At 44.1% G+C, this 25153-nt stretch overlaps 1 protein-coding gene across 2 annotated transcripts in view; it reads right to left on the bottom strand.

Annotated features, from left to right (window-relative positions):
• The window catches only part of LOC143975136 (putative ATP-dependent RNA helicase DDX60), a 595575-nt gene that overhangs the window by 339361 nt on the left and 231061 nt on the right, over window positions 1-25153 (bottom strand). For both annotated transcript variants that reach the window (XM_077477174.1, XM_077477173.1), the window contains exons 14-15: window positions 14270-14522; window positions 3005-3171 (exon numbers count right to left, since the gene is read on the bottom strand). In XM_077477174.1, coding sequence (XP_077333300.1) covers window positions 3005-3171; window positions 14270-14522 — 420 coding nt within the window. The remainder of the gene's footprint in view (window positions 1-3004; window positions 3172-14269; window positions 14523-25153) is intronic.

Raw genomic sequence — 25153 nt, forward strand, 5'->3', positions numbered from 1 at the left:
TGTTACTGCTCCCACAGATCCTATATGTATTTCGCACCTTACCAGTACCTATCAAACCCATGTACCTTAGATTACTTAACTCCCTTCTCAATGGGTATATCTGGCAGCAGAAGAAACCTAGGTGCGCTAAAGGCTTACTAATAAAACATAGAAAGGTGGGAGGCATGGGTTATGTGGAGCTCCAGGACTATTTTAAGGCTGCTCTGCTCACCCAACTAGCCACTTGGTTCCACAAAACAGCGTCTATCCCTTGGAGGGATATTGAGCAGTTTATGTCCCCGACAGGAGACCTCCCCTCTTTGCTCTGGCTTGACAGGCTGAGGCCCTTTAATCTGAGACAACTACCACTGACGATCCAAGCCTCCCTATGGGCATGGAGAGACCTCGGACGGGTCGAGCCGGCGGAGGGGGGAACATTGGAGGTCCCCATAGAGATTGACTTACTTAGTAGAGCCATCCCTGGTCTTACTACTCACACTTGGAAACTCAAAGGTATCAAATTTCTCTCCGACCTGTTCCGTGATGGTCTAGTCAAAGACTTCATTGCGCTACAAGATGAATATGGCCTAGAGAGGGGTGAACTATTTAGATATAGTCAGATCTTACACTTTCTTCGTTCCGTGCCCATAGCCCGAATTTCCATACATGCAGATGTCTGGAAGTTCTATTCAAACAAATTTACACTAGCAAAAGGGATTTCGTTATTCTATTGCATCCTCCAGCACAAGAATGTATTTATCAAATCCTCCCCATATTTAAAGTGGGAGGGAGACCTGGGTAAGATATACTCGCTGACACAGTGGCATCAAGCCATCAATTCAATCTACAAGGCATCCCGCTGTGTTAACCACTGGGAATTACACCAAAAAATAGCATTGCGCTGGTACCTTACCCCATACAGGTTGTCTAAATTCTCCGAAGGGATATCTAATCTGTGCTGGAGGGGTTGTGGAGAGGTGGGCTCACTCAAGCATATTCTTTGGTCATGTAGGCACTTAACTAGCTTTTGGCACAGTGTATTTAGACTGTTATCCTCCCTCACAGGGATCATTTCCCCCTCCGATCCTGGTTTAGCCTTATTGAATTTGGGCATTGAGAAATATCCCCCCCAGTATAGAACAATGGTGACACATATTCTACTAGCCTCCAGATCACTTATAACTCGAAAATGGAAAACGGATGCTGTTCCTTGCCTCTCAGAAGTCATTACTATTGTGAAAACTAATTGTATATATGAAACGTTACTACTTTCTAGGTTAAGTAAAAATATAAACCGCATAGATGCCTGGAAAGCATGGAAAATCAAATACCATTAATCAGGTTCCACACTCATAACCTGTTAGAAACATTGGGTCCATCTCAATCCCAATCCCTCCTATCCCCACTCTGTCCCTTCTCTTTTCCTCTCCCCCTATCTATCCCTTTTTTTGTTTGTTCTTTTTTTTTTTTTTGCTCTTCTTCCTTTTTTTTTTTTTTTTTTTTTTTTCTTCTCTTTTCTTTCTTTTTTTTCTTTTTTTCTCTTCTGCCTGATTCTTTTGTTCTTCTTTGGCTTTTTCCTTCTCCACAGTTCTGGAAGCTACCTACTTCTATTCGCCCCTTTTTCATTTTCGAACTACTCACAATATGTTTACTCTGAAAGGGCCTAGTTACCTTTAAGTTGCAATCTGCTTGTTTTCTTTTTTTTTAGGAACGGGATGACTAGTTTTATGTTGGTAGATTACATTATTGCACTTCCTGTTCTTTATACTATATAAGATCTGTAATTTGTGTATGGTATAGTAAGGTTGTAATTCCTATCATATACGAACTGTCCATACCTGTATTTTTGTTTTTTTCTCTATGTATGTGAAAAAATTCTCTAATAAAAACTAAATTGAAAAAAAAAAAAATCCATACCATTCAGGTCTGGTATGGATATTTAGGGGGAACTCCACGTCATTTTTTCTTTTACATTTGATGCGGGGTTCCCCTTAAAGTGGAAGTAAACCCACTTTTTTAACTTTTACCTACAGGAAAGCCTATAATAAGGCTTACCTGTAGGTAAAAAAAATATCTCCTAAACCTGTACGGTTTAGGAGATATTCCCCTCGGTATGCGCCGCTGACTGCAGCGGCGCATGCGCACAAGGGGGTTCTCTCCGCGAAAATCCGGCAGCGCTCGTCCGGCCGGATTTAAATCTCCCGCGCGCATGCGCGGGAGTGACGATATCGCGGCTCCGGCCACTCACAGCGCCGGAGCCGCGATACCCGGAAGAGACGCCGAGGGAGCATGTCGGCTTCCTCGGCGTGGATCGGGCGAGATGTCGGGGCCTCGTTCTAAGGTAAGTATTTCATAATGAGCTAGTATGCGGTGCATACTAGCTCATTATGCCTTTTGCTTTGCAGGTTTTAAAAAAAAAAAAAAAAAAATGCGGGTTTACTACCGCTTTAATATCCATACCAGACCTGAAGGGCCTGGTAATTGAATTTGGGGGAACTCCACGCTTTTTTTTTTTATCAATGACTTTCAATGACTGTTCTCTGTATTAAGGGGAGCCGACAATTCATTGTAGCAGTGAGTGATTTTAAATGACTTTTTTTCCTGCAGAAATGACACTTTGTGCAGGGACTATTCTAACATGGGAAACATGCCCCCCTTTACAGGCATACTATAGACACCCCCAGGTACGAAATTTAAAGGAATATTACACTTTTATTGTTTCACTTTAGGCATTACATGTCCCCTGGGGCAGGACCCAGGTCCCCAAACACTTTTTAGGACAATAACTTGCATATTAGCCTTTAAAATTAGCACTTTAGATTTTGAATGTTCGAGTCCCATAGACTTAAACAGGGTTCTAAAGTTCACACGAAGTTTAGGTCTGTTCGCAGGTTCTGGTGCGAACCAAACCGGGGGGTGTTTGGCTCACCTTTACTGCTGACTTTAAAAAAAAATTGCGGCTGGAACACTGCTTTAATTCAGGATGGTGAGTTTTGAATCACCATAAGAAAAAAACAACCAATACCTCAGTGTCCTTCAATGAAAGGGACAGGTTCTGAAAACCCAGTTGGCTAACATAAGCAGCTATCCTGTGTTTATCTGCCCTTTGTACCATATCTTTGTATTTAGCCATGATGGACTGTATAATCTTCATAATTTCCACCGCAATATTCATATCTTTCTTATCTTCAGCTGTAACAAAGGAACGAGAAAAATACACATATAAGAGTAGTCTAATTTCAATGACCTGTATATTTTTTCTGAAAAAGATAAATAAACATACAAAACTACTGCCCAGGTCAAATTTAGAATAGTTAATTCTTTGACTAATTTGTATACCTAAATATTTTTTTACATTTATTTTCTGTAATTATAACTAACCATTACATACATAGATACACTGTGCCACCTTCAAATTGCAATGACATCTGCAGACTAATGCCCTGCACACACGGTCGGAATTTCCGATGGAAAATGTGCGATCGGATCGTGTTATCAGAAAATACGATCGTATGTGGTCTCCATTGGACTTTTTCCGTCAGAATTTCTGACACACAAAGTTTGAGAGCAGGACCGAAAATTATCCGACAACAAAATCCGATTGTTTAAATTCCAATCGTGTGTAGACAATTTTGATGGAAAAGTGCCATGCGTGCTCAGAGTAAATTAAGAGACCACAGCTTTTGGCTACTGGCCTGTTTATAGTCCAGAAGTACGTGTTGTACGTCACCGCGTTAAGAATGATGGGATTTTCCGTCAAATTTGTCCGACCGTATGTACACAAGACAAGTTTGGCGCAAAACCCGTCAGAAAAAATCTGATGGATTTTGTTATCGGAATGTCCGACCATGTGTACAGGGCATAAAATTTAAAGTGGTATTAAACCCAAAAGCAAAAATATATTATAGTGCAGCTTACCAATTCTTATGCCCTGTACACACGATCGGAATTTTGGTGGGAAAAAGCTCTGATGGTTTTCCCAACGGAATTCCGAAGGGATTTCGCTTAAGCTGTCTTGCATACACACGGTCACACCAAATTCCAACCGTCAAGAACGCATGACATACAATGCATGCAACTAGAAAAGGGAACTTCAATAGCCAGTAGCCAATAGCTTCCGTCTCGTAGTTGAATCTGAGCATGCGTGAGTCTTTGCGCGTCAGAATTGCATACACACGATCGGAATTTCCGTTAGAATCTTTTTCCGTCTGAAAACTTGAGAACCTGCTCTCAATCTTTTGCTGGCAGAAATTCGGCCAGCAAAGTTCCGATGGAGCATACACAAAGTCGCATTTTCCGACTAAAAGCTCTCATCGGTCTTTTGCTTGGCTGAAATTCCAACCGTGTGTACGCAGCATCAGATGTTATGGCTGCATTTGTTTTCTTTTTTAAGCTTTCTTACTGTTGCTGTAACTGCTTTTAAAGTAACTGCTGGAGTTCTGCCTCCTTTTGTTAGTGCATTTAAATCTGCTGGTACATCTAACAATCCCATCCTCTCAGATTGACAATGCTGCTGTCTGCTGTAGTGATGGACGAACTTCCGACGGGATGTTTCGCGAACGCGGACCGCGAACGCGGCCGATAGTTTGCGAACCAAAACGTTCACAGCGGGCCCCATTGACTTCAATGGGAGGCGAACTTAGCAAACCTACAGGTCAAATTTGCAGCCACAAAATAATTAATAGCTGTGCAAACATAGTCCCACCACATGGCCAATGACATAACACATGTATGAGGTGAATCTGGGATCGACAACTACAAGCATTCTTTTTTATATGGGAAATTGTTGTGACAATTCAGGACTGTGGAGCGCATGAAGGCAATGGAGGAGAGGGAAGGTCAGGGTAGGCAAAGAGGGTGCAGGAGATGATCACCAGCAGCGTGACATACAGCAATGACACCTGCACCGTGATAGAGTCATCTGACGACAGCACCGTGATAGAGAGCACTGACATCAGCAGCATGACATAAAGCACTAACACCAGCACTGTGAAATACAGCACTGACAGCAGCACCGTGATAGAGAGCACTGACATCAGCAGCGTGACATAAAGCACTAACACCAGCACCATGATATACAGCACTGAAAGCAGCACCGTGATAGAGAGCACTGACATCAGCAGCGTGACATAAAGCACTAACACCAGCACCGTGAAATACAGCACTGACAGCAGCACCGTGATAGAGAGCACTGACATCAGCAGCGTGACATACAGCAATGACACCTGCACCGTGATAGAGTCATCTGACAACAGCACCGTGATAGAGAGCACTGACATCAGCAGCGTGACATAAAGCACTAACACCAGCACCGTGAAATGCAGCACTGACAGCAGCACCGTGATAGAGAGCACTGACATCAGCAGCGTGACATACAGCAATGACACCTGCACCGTGATAGAGTCATCTGACAACAGCACCGTGATAGAGAGCACTGATATCAGCAGCGTGACATAAAGCACTAACACCAGCACCGTGATATACAGCACTGACAGCAGCACCGTGATAGAGAGTACTGACATCAGCACTGTGATAAACAGCACTGACACCTGCACCATAAGCAGCCCCAGGAGGAAGTCAGCATAGCACAGGGATGGTGGGAGCCCCTCATAATGAGCATAGCACAGGGATGGTGGGAGCACCTCATAATGAGCATAGCACAGGGATGGTGGGAGCACCTCATAATGTGCATAGCACAGGGATGGTGGGAGCCCCTCATAATAAGCAGCCCCAGGAGGATGTCAGCATAGCACAGGGATGGTGGGAGCCCCTCATAATGAGCATAGCACAGGGATGGTGGGAGCCCCTCATAATAAGCAGCCCCAGGAGGATGTCAGCATAGCACAGGGATGGTGGGAGCCCCTCATAATAAGCAGCCCCAGGAGGAAGTCAGCACAGCACAGGGATGGTGGGAGCCCCTCATAATGAGCATAGCACAGGGATGGTGGGAGCACCTCAAAATATGCACAGCAGAGGTACAGCCCCAGGAGGAAGTCAGCACAGCACAGGGATGGTGGGAGCCCCTCATAATATGCACAGCAGAGGTACAGCCCCAGGAGGATGTCAGCACAGCACAGGGATGGTGGGAGCCCATCATAATAAGCAGCCCCAGTAGAAATATGACACCGCTCAACCTCTTCAAAGAGGAGGGTACGGGCATATAGAACGGTGTGCTTTTTTTGGACAAGGAAGTGAGCCAAATGAAGAAAGAAGGTCTCTGTGCTCGATTAAAAAAATTGTTTATAGACATATACATGGTCTACTGGTCACATGTGTTGAATTCCTCCAAGATCCATGCCTCATTCATTTTTAGAAATGTGAGGTAGTTAACACTGTCGTGAGCTAGGCGAGTACGCTTATCGGTCACGATCCCCCCTGCTGCGCTGATCGTCCTTTCGGACAGGACACTGGATGAGGGGCAAGCCAACAGTTCGATTGCAAATTGGGCAAGCTCTGGCCAGAGGTCAAGCCTGCCCACCCAGTAGTCCAGGGGGTTCATCACTCCTCAGAGCGTCCACATCGGCCGTTAACCCGATGTAGTCGGACACCTGACGGTATAGGCGTTCCCTGATGCTGGATCCGGATGACACCTGTCGATGGGTCGGCTGAAAGAATTACCTCATATCCGAAGTCACCAACACATCTTCAAACCGGCCTCTTCTTGCAGGCGCTGTTGGATTGGTACCCGCAACTCCTTCTCTGGGAGTGGGAATAGCTCCTCTGCCAGCGCACGCAAAGGCAGAATGCAGCATTTCTCGAAGCAAGGCCTGGAAGTGCTCCATTCTGCCAGCCCTCTGTGACGACGGTAACATTTCCGCCATTTTGTGTTTGTACCGGGGGTCTAAGTACGTTGCCACCCAGTACTGGTCCTTGACCCTTATGCTTTTTATACGGGGGTCCCTATTAAAACACTGGAGCATGAAGGCCCCCATTTGCACTAAAGTGGAAGCGGTGTGGTGGCCTGGCTCCTGCTCATCATCCAGGATAATGTCATCCTCTTCATTCTCCTCTCCCCATCCACGCACAACAGGGATCCCAGAAAGGTTTAAAGCATGCTCTTCTTGCTCCTCCTCATCCGCCCCGGCACCATCCTCCTCTGACTCCTCTTCATACTCCTGTTGTTGACTTGCCTTAGATAGAGTAGCCCCCCCTGGGAATTCATCCAGCATTGCGACTTCCTCATCTTCCCGCTCCTGCTCCTCCACAGCTTGATCAATGACACGACGCAATGCACGCTCCATAAAGAAGGCATAAGGTACCATGTCACTGATGGCGCCATGGCTGTGACTGACCAGTTTGGTGATCTCCTCAAATGGGCGCAGAAGTCTGCATGCGTCGCGCATGAGCAGCCACTGGCGCGGTGAAAAAAACCCCAGCTCCCCAGAACCTGTTCTGACGCAGAGTTCATACAGGTAGACATTAACTGCACGTTTCTGCTGGAGCAGCCTATCAAGCATATAGAAGGTTGAGTTCCATCGCGTCGGGCAATCGCAAATAAGACGTCTGACCGGCAGATTGTGTCTCCGCTGAATGTCAGCAAGGCGAGCCATGGCCGTGTAAGATCTTCTGAAATGGGCCGAGATTATCCTTGCCTGCCGCAAGATGTCCTGGACCCCAGGGTATTTGACAAGGAATCGCTGCACGACCAATTTTAAGACGTGTGCCATGCATGGCACGTGCATGATTTTGCCCTGTTTCAATGCGCTAAGCAGATTGGCACCGTTGTCACACACCACTTTACCAACTGTCAAATTGAGCGGTGTTAGCCACTGATCTGCCTGTGAACGCAAAGCTGAAAGGATGCCGGGCCAGTGTGGCTCTTGGCTTCCAGGCACAACAGAAGCAGCACGGCATGGCAACGTCTCACCTGGCATGTCGAATAGGTTCTGGGGAGCTTGGGCGGCGCAGCGGAAGAGACGCTAGCAGCGGAAAAGGAGGAGTCAGCCGAGGAGGAGAGGGAGGAGGATGGAGTAGGAGGAGGAGAAGAAGAGTCAGGCCTGCATGCAATCCGTGGCGGTAAAACCAAATCTACACGGGTGCCACGGGTTACATGCTTGACGGCCTTCAGAAGGTTCACCCAGTGGGCAGTAAAAGTGATATACCTTCCCTGCCCGTGTTTGCTAGACCACGTCTCTGTGGTCAGATGTATCTTGGCACCGACACTGTGTGCCGGAGATACATTCACTTGCCGCTGAACATGGCCATATAGCTCTGGGATGCCCTTCTCTGAGAAATACTTCCTTCCTGGGACCTACCATTGTGGTGTTCCAATGGCCACAAATTTGCGAAAGGCCTCCGAGTCCACCAGTTTATATGGCAGTAGTTGGCGGGCTATGATTTCCGACAAGCCAGCCGTCAACCGTTGGGCAAGAGGGTTATCCGGCGTCATCATTTTTTTACGCTCGAACATTAGGCCCACGGAAGTCTGCCTTTTTGCAGAAAAACGTGAGCTTGGCGTGATGGAAGGTGGAGTGGAGGACAATTGTGAAGAGAGAGGAGAAGGAGAAGTAGAAGACGAGGCTGGACGGTGAGAGCCTGGAGTGTGGCTTTGTGTGTTCCGTTGCTCCCACTGGGCTCGGTGATGGCTGCTCATGTGCCTTCTTAAGGCGGTCGTCCCTAGGTGAGTGTTGGGCTTACCACGACTAATGCGTTGACTGCAAAGATTGCAGATGGCAACGCTATTGTCATCAGCGGACACGTTAAAAAAAGCCCACACTGCGGAGCCATGTGCCGGTGTCCTGGGAGCGCCAGATGTGACCGTACATGGTCGATGACTCGCCCCTGATACATTTGCAGTCTGCTTTGTCCCTCCTGTGCAATGTAGGTTATTCCTGCTTCTCCTCCCTATCTGCTGGACCATATCTCCCTCTGAACTCCCCTCCTCTTCCTCTCTTGTGGGCACCCACGTGACATCACTAGACACGTCATCGTCAACGTCACCTTCTCCACCGCTATAAGTAGAGATCTCGGAGTAGGCAGCAACACCGGGGACCAACCTCCTCCTTGGGCTGATCTGGGTACTGTCGTCAGACTGCTGAGTAGCGGTTGTTGCTACCTCCTCTTCCTGATCCAATACCAAGAGTGGCTGCGCATCAGAAATGTCTTGATATGGATCGGAAAATCATTTCTGTGACTCAAGCGGAAGGTATGTGGTGGTGTTGTTGGTGGTAGTGTCTTTGGGGGTACACATAGCAGAGAGTGAAGAAGAGGGTGCAGATCGAGAGGATGAGGAGGGTGCAGAAGAGTAAGGCTGAGTGAGCCACTCAACCAAGTCTGGTGCGTCCTTTAAAGTAATTGAACGCACCTTCTGCAACTTCCCACTTTGGCTCAAGCCTGTGGCTCCTGCCCTACCTCTACCACCCCTGCGGAAGGGCCTGCCTCTTCCTCTGCCTGTCATTTTTTAAATGACCCTGTGACAAAACTCTCAGTCCCTATACCGATGAAGGACTGCTGCAGTATAGGGCAGCGGTCAGCAGTAGTGCACCTTAACCCTATGTATTGTGGACCTATACCAGTCCTTATAGAATAGCAGACTGTACCTCACTCAACCCTATGTACTGTAGTACCCTATACCTTACCAGTCCTTATAAGGACCTTTGTGGAACAAGTAGGTTGTGTGTGAGTGATTAGCAGACTGTACGTCAGTCCCTATACCGATGAAGGACTGCTGCAGTATAGGGCAGCGGTCAGCAGTAGTGCACCTCAACCCTATGTATTGTGGATCTATACCAGTCCTTATAGAATGGCAGACTGTACCTCACTCAACCCTATGTACTATAGCACCCTACACCAGGTTATTACCAGTCCTTATAAGGAGCTTTGTGGAACAAGTAGGTTGTGAATGATTAGCAGACTGCAGCAGAAGGGCAGCAGTCAAGTATAATATTCTTTCTATATTTGGAAGAAAGAATATTATATGTGTACAAGCCTATTACCATACCACTGATACCAGTCCTGAAAAGAACCTTGGTGGACCTAATATAGTAACAGCTACTGATTAAACTGACCCTCACTGCCTCACACACTGCTTCCTGCCTGTCCCTATATAAACTGACAAAACAGAAGCTACTGGAACAATAACTGGAATAGCACTTTTGTGGGCCTGATAGTAACAGCTAATGACTAAACTGACTGTCCCTACAGCAGACACACCGTCCTGTCCCTTTCTCTAAACTGACAAAAGACACTCAGGCTGCTGCAACAATTAGTAGCACAGCAAACCTATATACACCTAACACCTATACCAGTCCTGAAAAGAACTTTTGTGTACCAAATAGCTAGCGATTTGGGTCACTGCAATCTCTCCCTGCTCCACACAGCAACCTCTCCCTATAGTGACACAAGAAAGAATGTAAAATGGCCGCCGGATCGGGTGTATTTATAAGTTAGGGGGAATGTCCAAGTGTCCATGTGCTGTAATGTCTCAATTGGCTGTCCTGTACCCCATGATGGATGTGTCATCATAGGTCAAAGTTCTTTTACACAGTAAACACGGAAGTCTGCCCGGCGAACGGCGCCAATAGTCCGCCGAATGGGCGGACCGCGAACAGCCGAAATTCGCAGCGAAACGACCGCCGGGCGAACCGTTCGGCCATCACTAGTCTGCTGTGCCCCCTGTGATTCTTCATTGAGTGGGGAGGCACTCTAATACAGGAGGTGTGTTACTGGCCAGATCACCAGGTAAAAGCAGGGTGGAAAAACATAAGCATAAACAAGGAAAACGAATGCAGCCACCACACCAAAAATGTAATACAGTAAGTTGCAGCTTACCAAACATTTGATGTGGTGGCTGCATTTATTTATTTATTTATTTTAAGGCCTTTTTTTTTACTCTGTTTTCACCTGGTGATCTGACCAATAACACACCTCCTGTATTGGCGTGCCTCCACTCTGGATGAAGGAGCAATTGAAACACATTTGGACATCTACATTGTCAGTCTGGGGGCAGGGGAGTGTTTGATGTACTAGAAGAATCAAATGCACTAATACATTGAAGATGAACTCCAGCTAATACTTTATAAGCAGTTTCAGCAACAGTTTTTTTTTTTACCTTTTGGGATAAAGGTTTTAGATAAATACAGTGATGAACTACCAGGGTTGCAAAGGTCACACTTGCGACCGGGCCCTGGCATTCTACCACCATGGGGGGGGCCCCCCAAGACCAGGGAAGCATAGGCACCTATTCCCAGTGCGACCGAGCATTGTGCAGGGAGGGAGTGAGGCAGAGACAGAAAGTGAATTGAGGGGTGGAGGGAGCTGAAAACTCTCACCCAGCTGAGTTCACTGTTCGATATGCACTAGTCTCCATTATTTCCCTTGCAGCGGGACTTATGCAGTGCCTGTGGATGCACTCAGCGCCCCTTCCCCCACCACTCTAAATTCCACCCCTCTGTGAGCCCCCACCACTGCTCCAATCCCCTTGTGTGCCCCGGCTTCCCTTCCGTTCTTACCTGCTGGCAGCAGCAAAGGGCACACAAGAGGATCAGGTTCACGGTGGAGAGTGGGGGTGGGGTTTATGTAAATTTACTGGCCCCTTACTTTCCTGAATGAACACAGTGAGTGATTGGTGGGGGCAGCACGTACTGGAACAGGTCTGTATTTTCCTCCTGCAGCAGCTGAAAGGAGGCTTCTCCTCCTCTCCTTCCTGCCAGCATTCAGCTCCCACAGGAGCACAATACAGGGGATCAGTACAAGTACATGCAACCTCTGCCACCCCTCCTGTTCCTCTTCTTTCTGCTGCACGGGCCTCCCAGCGTGGTCCCCTCATTTCAGGGATGGGAGTGGGGAAGGGCCGGCAAACATGTCCTTTACCAGTCCCTTTGTTTTCTGTATGAACACAGCGAGCGATCGTGTGCGCTCCAGACCTGGAAGTGCGAAATCACTTACAGGTACGAGATTTCACACAGGAGAGCCACCTTGCCGGCATATATATGCAGTATACGGTCAGCAAGCGTTTAACAGAAGTCTATGCAAGTCGCAATGAAATAGGAAAAAAGTAGTGCAGGAACCTTTTCCCTGCGACATAAGGAGGAGGAAATTTTAACCGTTCCATTGCTGGCAATGGGATGGGTCTTGGAACTGTCAAATCGCATGACAAACTGCACCAGTGTGAACGGGGGCTTAATGTTATTGTAATGTCACAGTGTTACATTTCACTAACTTCTACACACTACAGATTAGCTGCAGCTTGTAGAAACACAGTGAGAAATTGAGCTTTGGTGGAGGATGGAAAAATGCAAAGATGTTGCAGATTTCTGCATGGCACTGCAACCAAAGGCTGCATTCAAGTGTCAACAGGGCACATAGAAAATAATTGTTTTCTGAGTGCCCTGTGGAGACCTGCAAAAAATGCAGGACTTTTCACAAATGTGAGCAAGCTTCGAAGTTTACAGTAAGGTGCACTAGAAGAACCCAAAAAACCTGGCACTGAAAAAACTGTAAAAATGTAAAAAGGAATTTGAAACAAACAAAATGTTTTCTCTTATTGGGATTGCCTCACAAACCCAATAGGGAGTCCCATGAAAAAATGTTTTTTAAAAGTCAGCAGCTACAAATATTGCAGTTGCTGACTTTTAAAATAAGGACACTCACCTGTCCCAGGGTCCAGCGATGTCGGCACCCGAGGCCGAACCGTCCCTCGGTCCTCGGATGCTGCTGCCACCATCTTCAGTATGTGAATCAGGAAATGAAGCCTCGTGGCTTCACTTCCCGGTTCCCTACTGCACATGCACGAGTCACGCAGCGCAAAGAGAATGGTTTGCGCTGTCTCTGGGACCCGTGTGTGTCCCAGCAGACAGCGCGACGGGACAGGAAGAGGCATAGACTCCCGTGGGAGTCTATGCCCGGAAGTGGCTGCAAATACCTGTCTTAGACAGGTATCTGCACCCCCTCCCCCCTGAAAGGTGCCAAATGTGACACCTTGTGACCTTGTGACATGTGACAAATGTGTGGGTTTGAGGGTTCCGAAAAGCAGAGGTTCAATTTTTGTGTGAACCTTTGCTTTAAGGTTTGTTTAAAATGAGTGCAAAGGAAAAGGTCCACTTAATTGTCCATCTTGCAACATTGATCAATCATAACATTATAACCATAAATGATTATCTCATTACAATGGCACCTGAAAGTGGGTGGAATATATTGGGCAGCAAGTGAATACATTGTCCCTCAAGATGATGTGTAAGAAAAAAATGCGCAAGTGTAAGGATTTGAGTGAATTTGACATGGGCCCAATCATAATGGCTGGGCGACTGGGTAAGAACATCTTCAAAACTGTAACTTCTTTGGAATGTTTCCAGTCTGCAGTGGTCAGGACCTATAGAAACAGGGTCATGGGGTCATGGAAGCCAAGGCATACTGATATAGGTGGGGAGCGAAAGCTGGCTTGTGTAGTCTGATTCAATAGAAGAACTACCGTAGCTCAAACTGCTGAAAAGGGTAATGCTTCGTATTCACAGACTGGTCAGGGTGACCACGCTGACCCCTGTCCACAGGCAAAAGCGCCTACACTTGGCATGTGAGCTTCAGAACTGGACCACAGAGCAGTGGAAGAAGGTGGCCTGGTTTGTTGAATCATGTTTTCTTTTACATCATGTGGATGGCCGGATACGTGCGTGTCACTTACTTTGGGAGGAAATGGCCCCAGGATGCACTATGGGAAGTCTGATCCATGGAGGTCCCACCTTACAACTTACAGAGGACTTAAGGGATTTGCTACTGAATAGCTTGGTACCAGATACCACAGCATACCTTCAGGAACTAGTCATGCCTTGATGGGTCAGGGCTGTTTTGGCATAAAAAGGGTGACTTACTCAATATTAGGTATGTGGTTAAAATGTTATGGCTGATCATTGTACATATTTTCTGTTCATTTTCCTGTCCCTTTTGCCCACCATACGACCCTGCATGCATGACTCTCTTGTCTTCCTTCCACATTGCAGTACTGGGTGCTTAAATAGCACATCACTTTTCACAGGGGCAGTCGAAAAGAGTAGTTAGATTCATATAATCCATGTTGGCTTGACGGCTTAAAATAGGGATTTTTGTTTGCCTTTCATCTGGGAACAAATGAAATGAAACGAAGAGAAAAGAAATGGAAAGTGAGACAGCACAGAAAGCACAGGCATCTGAGAATGCATAGCCACAGACATATAAATTATGTATTTATGCCCCTGCCGCCAAGTATTCTGTAAGAAATGCTGGTTTAAAGTATGGACAAAGCCTAATAACCATGCAATATTGTCCGTTTAGTATATTTTATCAGTTAACAGTAAATACTATACCATAAAATACGTACACACAGTTTTGCAGTGTTCAAGCCATATTTCAAAACACATGGTTAGCGCATCTATCTGTGCCCGATATCTGACCGCATTTGTCTGCAAAGAATTCATGGATTTTTCCAACTCTGATATTCCAGAGCTAAAATTTCCCCCAAGTTGTTTTTTTAAAGATGATGTCAAGTTGTTCCATTTCTCTTGCTCTTTGTTTTCTTTAATGGCGTCTCTGTTCCTTGTGTTCTCTTCTTTTATTTGATCCCCTTTTTTCATCTGAGACAAAAGAATGGGTGAATTAAGCTGTCATTAATTACTTACTGTCATCTTATAATTTGCAGAAAATCTGATTCTTGAGTTCTCACTTTATCATAAAATCTCATTCCTACTATAGTTTCCCTCAAAATAAATGAATGAAACACCAAAATATGTAAACAAAATATAATATTTGATGAGCTAACACTTTAAACCATGAATTCAGAGGAACTTAGCAAGATCAAATGGTTCAGACTTAAACAGCACAGCCAGAATGAGGATATATTTACCGCCCTTCGTTAATTTGTAGCATTTTGAGCCCAAACACTGCTACGATGGGAGTACTGGGAGCAGAATCTGCCCAATTCCTCTCCTAGGCGAACTGGGCATCCGAAACCTGTCATATCTATTTTCATTGCAAAGGTAATTCAATGCTGGACAATAATATGCAAGTTATCAGACTGTAACCTGTTGGTATTCAAAGATATTAATACCTATATAAAACTGTATCTGGGAAATGGTCATTATCATAGTGACATCCCAGCAATCACACCCTAGAGTGGGTGATTGATCAAGTCATTTCTGTCAATACCCCCCTTACCAACAAGAAAAGGGGTCTGCCCTTGCGGTGGTCAGCTCTCATTTAACATCAAACCAAGAAACACGTACCAAGTCGTATGAGAGCCAATGTACCATTCTGCTTGATTGCTTGGACTCTGCCGAACCAGGACATTGTTAAAGTGTTACTAAACCCAGTACCCTGCATTCACTATATCTGGTCTCCCACAGTACACAGAACACGGAAATGCAATTATTTTGGTAAATATAAACTGCTAAATACCTTTTCTCATCAGCAGTATATAGCAGTCTTATGATTTCTATCAGTTCCTGCTTGTAGGAGACGTTTTCATACTGCACTGAGCTGTCCTATGAAGCTGCCGGGCTCCTTGCCCAATGTCTGGACATGTCTGGACAATGCTGATTGGCCCTGTGCTAATCACATGCACTCTCTCAAGAAAAAAAACCTCTCTAGCAATACACACTAAACTGAGCATGTGTAGCCTGATTCCAGATACAGTTTGTAAGGGCACTCTGAACTTCAGGACCAAGCAAAAACAGATGTCTTTATGAACCAGAAAGTCTATAATAGGGTATCTTCCCCACTTAGGGCTGCACTTATGGAGAGAAGCAATCTCTGAATAGGAAACAGAAAAACAAATTATATACTAATAAAAAATCCTGCACAAATATATTAGGAAAGGAGGACACTAGAGAATGGCACTAGTTTCAAAGTCCTCATTCAACGCTCCAGGGGCAAGAACATTTAAAGTAAAAATCCAAAACATTTCTCTATGACAGAGTTTTCTGAAATGTTCGGCTGAGGGGAGGTTCTTTGGCATTGTCTCAATGATCCAGACCCTTAAACCATCTGTAGATTTTTGATGGTGCTTGAGGAAATGCCTAGGAACACTGTGATTATCTAATCCACCGGAGATGAAACGGCAATGTTCGCCGAAACACTTGCAAAGCGGCCTAATGTTTCTCCCTACATAAAACAGGCCGCAGGGACACGTTAGATGGTATACCACATGGTCAGTGGAGCATGCGTGAAAACCCTTGATAGGGTATGTTTTTCCTTTTAAAACAAAATCTTTCTGGCCATGTGTCACAAACTGACAGGTTTTGCATAATGGTTTGCGGCATTGGTACATACCCGAGATAGCTAGAAAGTGGGAATAGAGCTACCAGGGGGAGGAGGTTTCTCTTTAAGTTTACTTGGTGCCACCTTACTCTTAATATTAGGTGCTTTTCTGTACGCAAACTTTGGCCTATTAGTAACAACAGAAAGGAGATACTCATCCTGAAGCAGCAAGGGCCAATGTCTCCTTACAATACTCTCCATCTGTTTGTGACGAGAATGAAATTGAGTGATAAAGCGTAAATCATTAAGAATTTTGCTACCACGGATAGAGGTATATGAAGAGGGAGTTGTATTTTTGTATTGAGAACATGCTGTTTCCACAAGATTTACTGGGAACCTTTTATCAAGGAATTTTGCTTTTAAAGTCTTACTCTGATTATCGTAATCATCAATTCTAGTACAATTATTTTTCAGTCTGCAAAATTGGCTCTTAGGTATATTGTTGAGCCATTGGAGATGATGGCAACTTTTATAGTGGAGAAATTAGTTCCCTGCAGTAGGTTTGGTAAAAGTCTTGGCATGAATATCTTTGCCAATAGAAAATTGTTCTAAATCAAGGAAAGCTAACTTATCTTTATCCAGAACAGAGGTAAACTTTAAGCCCATATTATTATTGTTACAATGTCTAACAAAATCTAAGACTGAAGATCAACTACCATCCCAAATAATAATAACATCATCTATGTAACGACCATAGAACACAATGTGGGAGAGAAAAGGATTGTTTTGCCATATGTGCAAGGATTCCCAATGCCCCATAGTAAGATTGGCATATGAAGGTGCAAAATTTGCCCCCATAGCAGTCCCATTCACTTGTAGAAATTTTTTTTTTTATCGAATTTTAAATAATTGTGAGTGAGACAGAAAGAGGTAGCCTCAGAAGCATTTTGTTGTAAAAGGAAAAACATACCCTATCAAGGGTTTTCACACATGCTCCACTGACCATGTGGTATAGTGTCTAACATGTCCCTGCAGCCTGTTTTATGTAGGGAGAACCATTAGGCCACTTCACAAGCGCTTCGGCGACCATCACTGTTTCATCTCCGGTGGATTAGATAATCACAGTGTTCCTAGGCATTTCCTCAAGTACCATCAAAAATCTACAGATGGTTTAAGGGTCTGGGTCATCGAGACAATGCCAAAGAACCTTCCCTCAGCCAAATGTTTCAGAAAACTCTGTCATAGAGAAATGTTTTGGATTTTTACTTTAAATGTTCTTGCCCCTAGAGGGTTGAACGAGGACTATGAAACTAGTGCCAGTCTCTAAATTCCTCCTTTCCTAATATATTTGTGCAGGATTTTTTATTAGTATATCATTTTCTATTAGTATATTATTTTAAATATGTTAAATAATTTTAAATAATTTTACCCATTTTGGTATATATATATATTTTTTTTTTTTAAATATATTTAGCCAATATATTTATACATATTTTTTGCTTTAGATATATATTTTTAAAATATTTTTTCCCTAGATATTTTTCAAATTTTTTTCTCTTTGCCCCTTTATTCCCTTTCTTTTTTTTTCCCCTCCCTTTTTTCCCCCTCCCCCTTCAGTCTTATATATATGCCTAGTCTTAAGAATTATTTGAAGACTGTGTAAAAATATTGATTCTCATTTTTATTTTATGTTTATTTTTATTTTTAAATGTCGCTCATTGGTTGTTGTTCTGTATGAAATCATATATGTTTTTTGTTTGGATAGGGATTTTGTTTCTGTTACTCTTCCTGTCCTATACCTTTATATTGTGATAATACTCCATTTACATATTCCCCATCCCTAAGGTCCGCCCATATAGTATAAATTAGTCCCATACACATACAGTCATCAGGCTGATAAAGGAACCAATGAGATGTTCCGAAACTCTTTGATGACTGCTTCCTGTTTTGCTTCCTGTTTGCGGTCCACGCTGATTGCTGCTTATTGTCTCCTGCTGCTGACGTCACTTCCGGGGACGGGGTTTCTCGTGTTTTGAGACCGTGATTGCGGGCTGACCTGTCAGTTCTCTTGGAGCTCCCTGCTGGTTTTCCCGTTGGCATCCCCGGGACCCCCGCTACTGCACACATACAGCCTAAAGAACTTGTATATGCCAGTGACCACTGCCTTCATGCCGGACCACCTACATGGATATTAATGATATGCTCTGCCAGTCTACATATCTGTTTTCACCCTTTTTGGGAAAATTAAACAGATTTTAATTCTACAATTAGAGGCGCCTTTTCTTTGTTTTTCTGTAGCCTGACTCCAAAGGCTCTGTCCTATCTGGACTTGTCCAGGGGGACAGTGCAGGGAGGGGATAATCTGTACATACAAGATCAAGCAGCCTTTTTACACAATGCAGAGGATTAACCCCTTAGGTTCCACAGTGAGTTTTACAAGCATGCTTTACTGCATATACAGACTGATTTACTGTTATAGGTTTAGTAACACTTTAGGCATTCTTACGCTCAACTCCTTTTTATTTCTCTGTTGCAATATTGTCTTTTTGTTTCTTTGTAATACTTTTTTTGTAAATATTTTATTTGCAACATTTTGACCTTTTCATTATTAAACCATATTTTGAAAAGTGTTAAAATTGTCTCTAATGTGCTAACGCAAACTAAAAGAATCCCTGTCTCTTGAAGAGCACTATTGTAGTGTAGATCTTTGAATATACCTGTCTGTGGTGACTGTGTGTTATAGACGTTTATTCTAAAGTCATAAGTTCCTATTGCTAATCTTGTGAACGTTTACAACTTCTCTATAAAAGTAGTTGGTGTGGCAGTTTAAAGCATTAATTGCTTAGTTAACTAAACCCATTAACAATTGCTCTCTGGTGGTACTTAGAGTTTGGTCCTCGCAACCTGAAAAATCTTTGTGCAGGGTGAGACTGAGTGTCATTGTTGACATACAGTGACAGCATGGTGTGAGTTTGACCACAAGTTGGTGAAAAGGGCAGTGGTTTGACATCTCGTTTGTCACAGTTGTAACCTATGTCAACCTTTTTTTGCTGCTTTTCTTTCTATTTGTCAGATTTCTTTTCATTGCCTTTCTATTTGGAAAAAGTCAAATTTGTCAATGCTTTCTGTGTCTTGGTTTTTAAGAAAGTTAGCGAGCTTGGATATTAGGGAATACCTGTTAGCCAGTGGTCTCAGACATCTACCCATCTGCTAGCACATGGCCCTACCCATAGATTCATGGACGTGTCTGCATGCAGATACTGTATGTATACATTTGTGCATGTGTTTCACAGTGTATGCACCAGTGTGCAAGCACACCCAGCATTAGCATTTGTTTTAAACAGCCTATTTAAAGCACAGCCTAGCTCAGAGTCAGTGCTGGCCTTCAGCAGGTTACATGTGAGCTAACCTGTGCTTATTTTGTATTTATAATTGCAGGCCCAGCTTTGTTTCTGACCTGTCTCTAGACTTCTTATCCTCTGGTTCCTGACTTCGACCATGTTTCTTACCCTGATCCTTCCTACGATTTAATAGTCAACCTGTTACTGACCCCAGCCTGTTCCTCAACTACCTTTGTCTCAATACTTCACTATCCACTGGAAGTCACAAATGGCCTTGTGTTATCTGACTCTGTGGAACACCACTTCCTGCCTATTGATGTCACCGACTGCTTTGATAATCTAGTTCTTCGTTTCTCACTACATGTGGCTTCTGCTGAGCTTTGCGCTGGTTCTGCACAACTGTTTCTACTGAACCTCCATCCATCCATGAAGCAACTCCATCCATGAAGCAACTCCATCCAGAGCTAAAGAAATAAGAGACCACCCTGAACATTTTAGTCTCCTTCCAGGTATGTGATCAACCTTATAGGATGAGAGGATGGGTAATTGTATCCATAATGCATTTGCTACTGGCTACAGACATTAACATAGGATACATAGTAGGCAAGATTGAAAAAAGACACAAGTCCATCAAGTCCAACCTATGTGTGTGACCATATGTCAGCACCACATCGTATATCCCTGTATGCTGTGGTCATCCTAACATCATTCACTTCTTTCATCTCATAACAAAGACTGAAGTAATCAGACCCACGTCCTCCATGACATAGGATTCAGGAAATTACAATTGTCAGAGTTATAAAAAAAATGTAAAATATTAAAAAAATTACTATGCAGAAAATTTGATCAAGGTGCAGCTATCCATGCAGATGTTTTTTAAAGCTGCACGTGAGCTAAAACAGATCAGAAGACAGTGTGGAAACGCCACACACCGGAATCCAGCCACTATATAGAGCGGTAAAGATACGGCTTCAGCCTGAACTCCTCCTGGCTATGCTCCTCTATATCTCTACGCAAATATTTTGCCTTTCATTTCTTTTTTAAATTGAATGGATTTTTTTTACAAGGTGAAGGTTTACATATACTTTAACTGTTTCAGGCCCGGACCATTTGGCTGGCCAAAGACCAGAGCACTTTTTGCAATTCTGCACTTCGTCGCTTAAACTGACAATTGTGTGGTCTCGTGACGTGGCTCCCTGTCAGGTCACCTTGAGGCGAGGTGACAGATGCACACCGTAGGGATAAGGAATGCCCCGTAAGGTTGCGGACCCTACGGCTGACTGCTGCGGATGGGAGACAGGTCCCATCTTAGAGCGTAAGATTCCCTGGGGCGTGGAGTCTAAGAGCCAGCAGGTGTTCACCAGAGCCTCGAGTGGTGAGGATGGACTTGGCTGCAACTGGCTCCAGGTCGCGACCCCCAGGGTCCCCCAGCTCACACCCACAGTAGGAAACAGGAGGATAGGGATGGTGAGGGACAGAGCCAAGGTCAGGGCCACAAGCAGACAGGAATAGTCAGGGACACGCCAAAAGGTCAGGATCACAGGCAAACAGGGATAGTCAAAGACACGCTAAAGTCGGTAACGGAACAACAGAAGAGCACACGGCAGGTAACAGGAAGCTAAACACACAAAGGAATACACAATGGTTGATCAGCGGGGTTGGCCTGCAGTGCACAGGTTAATATAGAGTTCTCTGATAGGAGCTAGGGTGGAGTCATGCCAGAGGATGGATTACAAAAGCAGTCAGGTGAGGGTCGGCTGGTCTCTAGAGATGAACACATGGAAACAGGTAAGCAGACCAACTCTATTGCATAACCATGACACTCCCAAACAAAATTGACGTCCTTTTTTCTCACAAATAGAGCTTTCTTTTGGTGGTATTTGATCACCTCTGCGGTTTTTATTTTTTGCACTATAAACAAAAAAAGAGCAACAATTTTGAAAAAAACACATTCTTTTTTTTCTTTTTGCTATAATAAATATCCCCCAAAAAAATATAAAAAAAATATTTTTTTCCTCAGTTTAGGCCAATACGTATTCTTCTAAATATTTTTGGTACAAAAAAAATCGCAATAAGCATATATTGATTTGTTTGCGCAAAAGTTATAGCGTCTACAAAATAGGGGTGTGCTCTGAGGCATTTGCATCGGCTCGGGAGCGAGCTAGTGGCCACAGGGCGAAGTGACGTTACATAACATCATTTCGCCAAGCCGTGCCATTCTGCAGCAGAACAACTGCGGTGGCTGGTCGGCATGTGGTTAAGGTAACTCTGTCCTAATACATTCCAGAGTGGATAAAGTACAGCAGGGGCAGACAACCTTAAAGCGGCGTAAGTCTACCTGAACAACATGGGAGAAGTCAAAATCTCACCGGGCACAGTGTGGTCTCCTTACACCTGATTTAAACCTTTAATTGCCATACTACCTTGTAGCAATCGCGTGCATTACACGGCAATCATATCACCTCCTCACCACCTGTTAAACACCCTCGGATCACTTTTCAGGGGAGCAGCAGTGCCTGCTGCATTTGTGAATGAACCCTAAAGCCCCATACACACGGTCGGACTTGTACAAACTTTTCCGTGGACTTTTGTACAAAGTGTGTTGTCCACAAGTTTGTATTGCATACACACGGTCGGACTTTTTGACAACAAACACGAACGTGGTGACGTCACAACGTACTGACGCCGCTTCAAAAGAGGACGTTCAATGACTCCAGCGCCACCTTTGGTCAACTTCTGTATTGTAGTCTGATCGTTTGCAATGGTTCTGAGCATGCGTGTTTGTACCTTGTACAAAAGTCCGATGCTTTTGCATACACACGGTAGGACTTTGCTCCATCGGACTTCTGTTGTCAAAAAGTTTGTCCGTTCGCAGAGCCAACAAAAGTCCGATGAAAACAGAAAAAGTTTGTCCGATGGAGCGTACACACAGTCGGATGTTGCTCCAAAACAGCTAATTTGCATGTTTGTTGTCAAAAAGTCCGACCGTGTGTACGGGCCTTTACTGTTCTGAGCACCTATAAGGCTGCTTTCACACTGATGCACTGTGGTTTACCCACACCACAGGTGCAGCGCACTGCATCTGAAACTTTCCTGGGTTAGCTGCGCTTTGCCATAGACTTCTACTATATCCTGCAAGTGTGATGCACTTTCTGAAAGCGCACCAAAACTCCTGCATTCAGAAGTCTATGGCTAAGTGCAGCAAACCCGCAGGAAAGCTGCACTTACACTGCATTGCACCTGCGGTGTGGGTGAACCACAGTGCATGAGTGTGAAAGCAGCCCTATACTATTATGACCAGTGTATTGCTTCACATTGACCTGAAGATCTCTTCTTTCCTGTTGCTTGCACCACTCTGGAGACTGCTAGCCAGCATAAGAGGTGGAGTGCAGTTGTAATCACGCTGCATGGAACAGGAGCCGGCACTTCAGAGGAGGCATCGGCTTATGTGGCTCTTGATCCCTACTACAGCTCCAACTTTACAAGTTGTCCCTCTGCATTGCACTCTTTGATGCTCTAGAATGGCAGGTCAGCAAGCTCAGACCTCGATCTACCAGTCACCAGACCGAGATCTACTGATTGCTGACTCCTGAAGTACAGCATTTAGTCAGCATGTGTAGATATTCGTTACAAATTTTGGGGAGCAGATAAAGGTGAAATTATCGATGACTCAGCTTGGATTACCGAATATTACTTCTGGTTTGTATGGGAGTATTGCTTTTTCTAACAGTATATCAAGATCATGTAGAAAAATGTGTATGAGTGTAGAGACACATTTCCAAAATTTGCATGTTATGTCATTTTTAAACCCCAGGGGTTGCATGAGAACTGTGCACACTACCTCCCACTGGTTACCGATACAGCAGGTTCTTATACTGTGAAGGTCTCTGCACCTCACTTAGGAAGCATTACATTCTCTACTGCTTTCTTTTGTAATGTGTATTTATTTTACATTTTCACCTTTCTCTGGTAATATGGCAGCCTGTAGTGTTATGTAGTCCCTCGTATTGTGGCAATATTTTGCATGGTGCAACATACTATTTTAATGTATTACCAGACTCCAATAAAATGATTGAACAATATTGCTGATTTGTCAGACGGCTCCGACGTCAGTCATGACAGCTGCCTTTTGCAACATAATGAGCATATAAAACAAAACAAATTGGGTAATAATTTACAACAGTAAAAATGTAACTCTATTCTACTCGGAGCTAAAAAAAAAAATATATATATATATATATATATACACTTTTCGACCGGCGCACGCTGATGTACGTCGGCAGATTGGCACGGGCAGGCATATTGGCATGCAGGTACGTCCATTTTTATTTGTTGCCCTGCCATCACATTCGCGCCGCCGCCGGTGCGCTCGTGTGCCGGTCGGGACCCCGTGAGTCCGGTCGCGGGTTCCGCAGACTCGATTGCCGCAGGGATACCTGCGATCGTCTCACGGGGCGGCTGAACAGGGAGATGCCATTGTAAACAGCATCTCCCCGTTCTGCCTAGCAACAAGTGACGCTGATCTCTGCTCCATGTGATTGGAGCAGAGATCAGTGTTCACTAACACAAAGCCCAGCGCTCCACAGTTAGTAACATGCCCCTAGGAACACGTAACCCCTACACTGCCACCCCCTGGTTAACCCCTTCACTGCCAGTGTCATTTACACAGGAATCACTGCATTTGTATAGCACTGATTGCTGTATAAATGACAATGGTCTCAAAAATGTGTCAAAAATGTTTGATGTGTCTGCCATAATGTTGCAGTCACAATAAAAATCGCTGATCGCCGCCATTACTAGTAAAAAATATATATATATTAATAAAAATGCCATAAAACTATCCCCTATTTTGTAAACTCTATAACTTTTGCACGAACCAATCAACAATCGCTTATTGCGATTTTTTTTTTACCAAAAATATGTAGAAGAATACGTATCGGCCTAAACTGAGGAAAAAAAATGTTTTTTTTATATATTTTTGGGGGATATTTATTATAACAAAAAGTAAAAAATAATGTGTTTTTTTCAAAATTGTCGCTCTATTTTTGTTTATAGCGCAAAAAAACTAAAAACCGCAGGGGTGATCAAATACCACCAAAAGAAAGCTCTATTTGTGGTAAAAAAAAGGATGTCAATTTTGTTTGGGAGCCACGTCGCATGACCACGCAATTGTCAGTTAAAGCGACGCAGTGCCGAATCACAAAAAGTGGTCTGGTCTTAAGCAAGCAAAATGGTCCGGTCTGAAAGTGGATATATATATATATATATATATATATATATATATATATATGTATATATATATATATATATATATATATATATATATATATATATATATATATTTATATTTTTTATTATTTTATATTTATTTATTTATTTTAGTTTTTATATATATTTATTTTGTTTTTCAAGCACAGGCACACTCACATGTGAATACACATATAATGAGTGAGAGGGAGTAACCCCCTCAGTCTGCAAAAGCAGTCAACAACTGTCCAACCAGTGCTGGACTTTCCTATTAGAAATCCCAGAATGTTCTGCAAACACAGTAAAAGCATGTAGTAATGTTTCCTGTTGCATGATGGCAGCATACACTCTGGGTTGTGACTCCGCCTCCACAACCTTATAGGACCACATAGCTATAATATGACGAAACGGCCCCCGCCCCA

This window comes from Lithobates pipiens, unplaced genomic scaffold (genome assembly GCF_037356315.1).
Source record: "Lithobates pipiens isolate NorthernLeopardFrog02 unplaced genomic scaffold, aLitPip1_a1.2 Scaffold_13, whole genome shotgun sequence".
Lineage (NCBI taxonomy): Eukaryota > Metazoa > Chordata > Amphibia > Anura > Ranidae > Lithobates > Lithobates pipiens.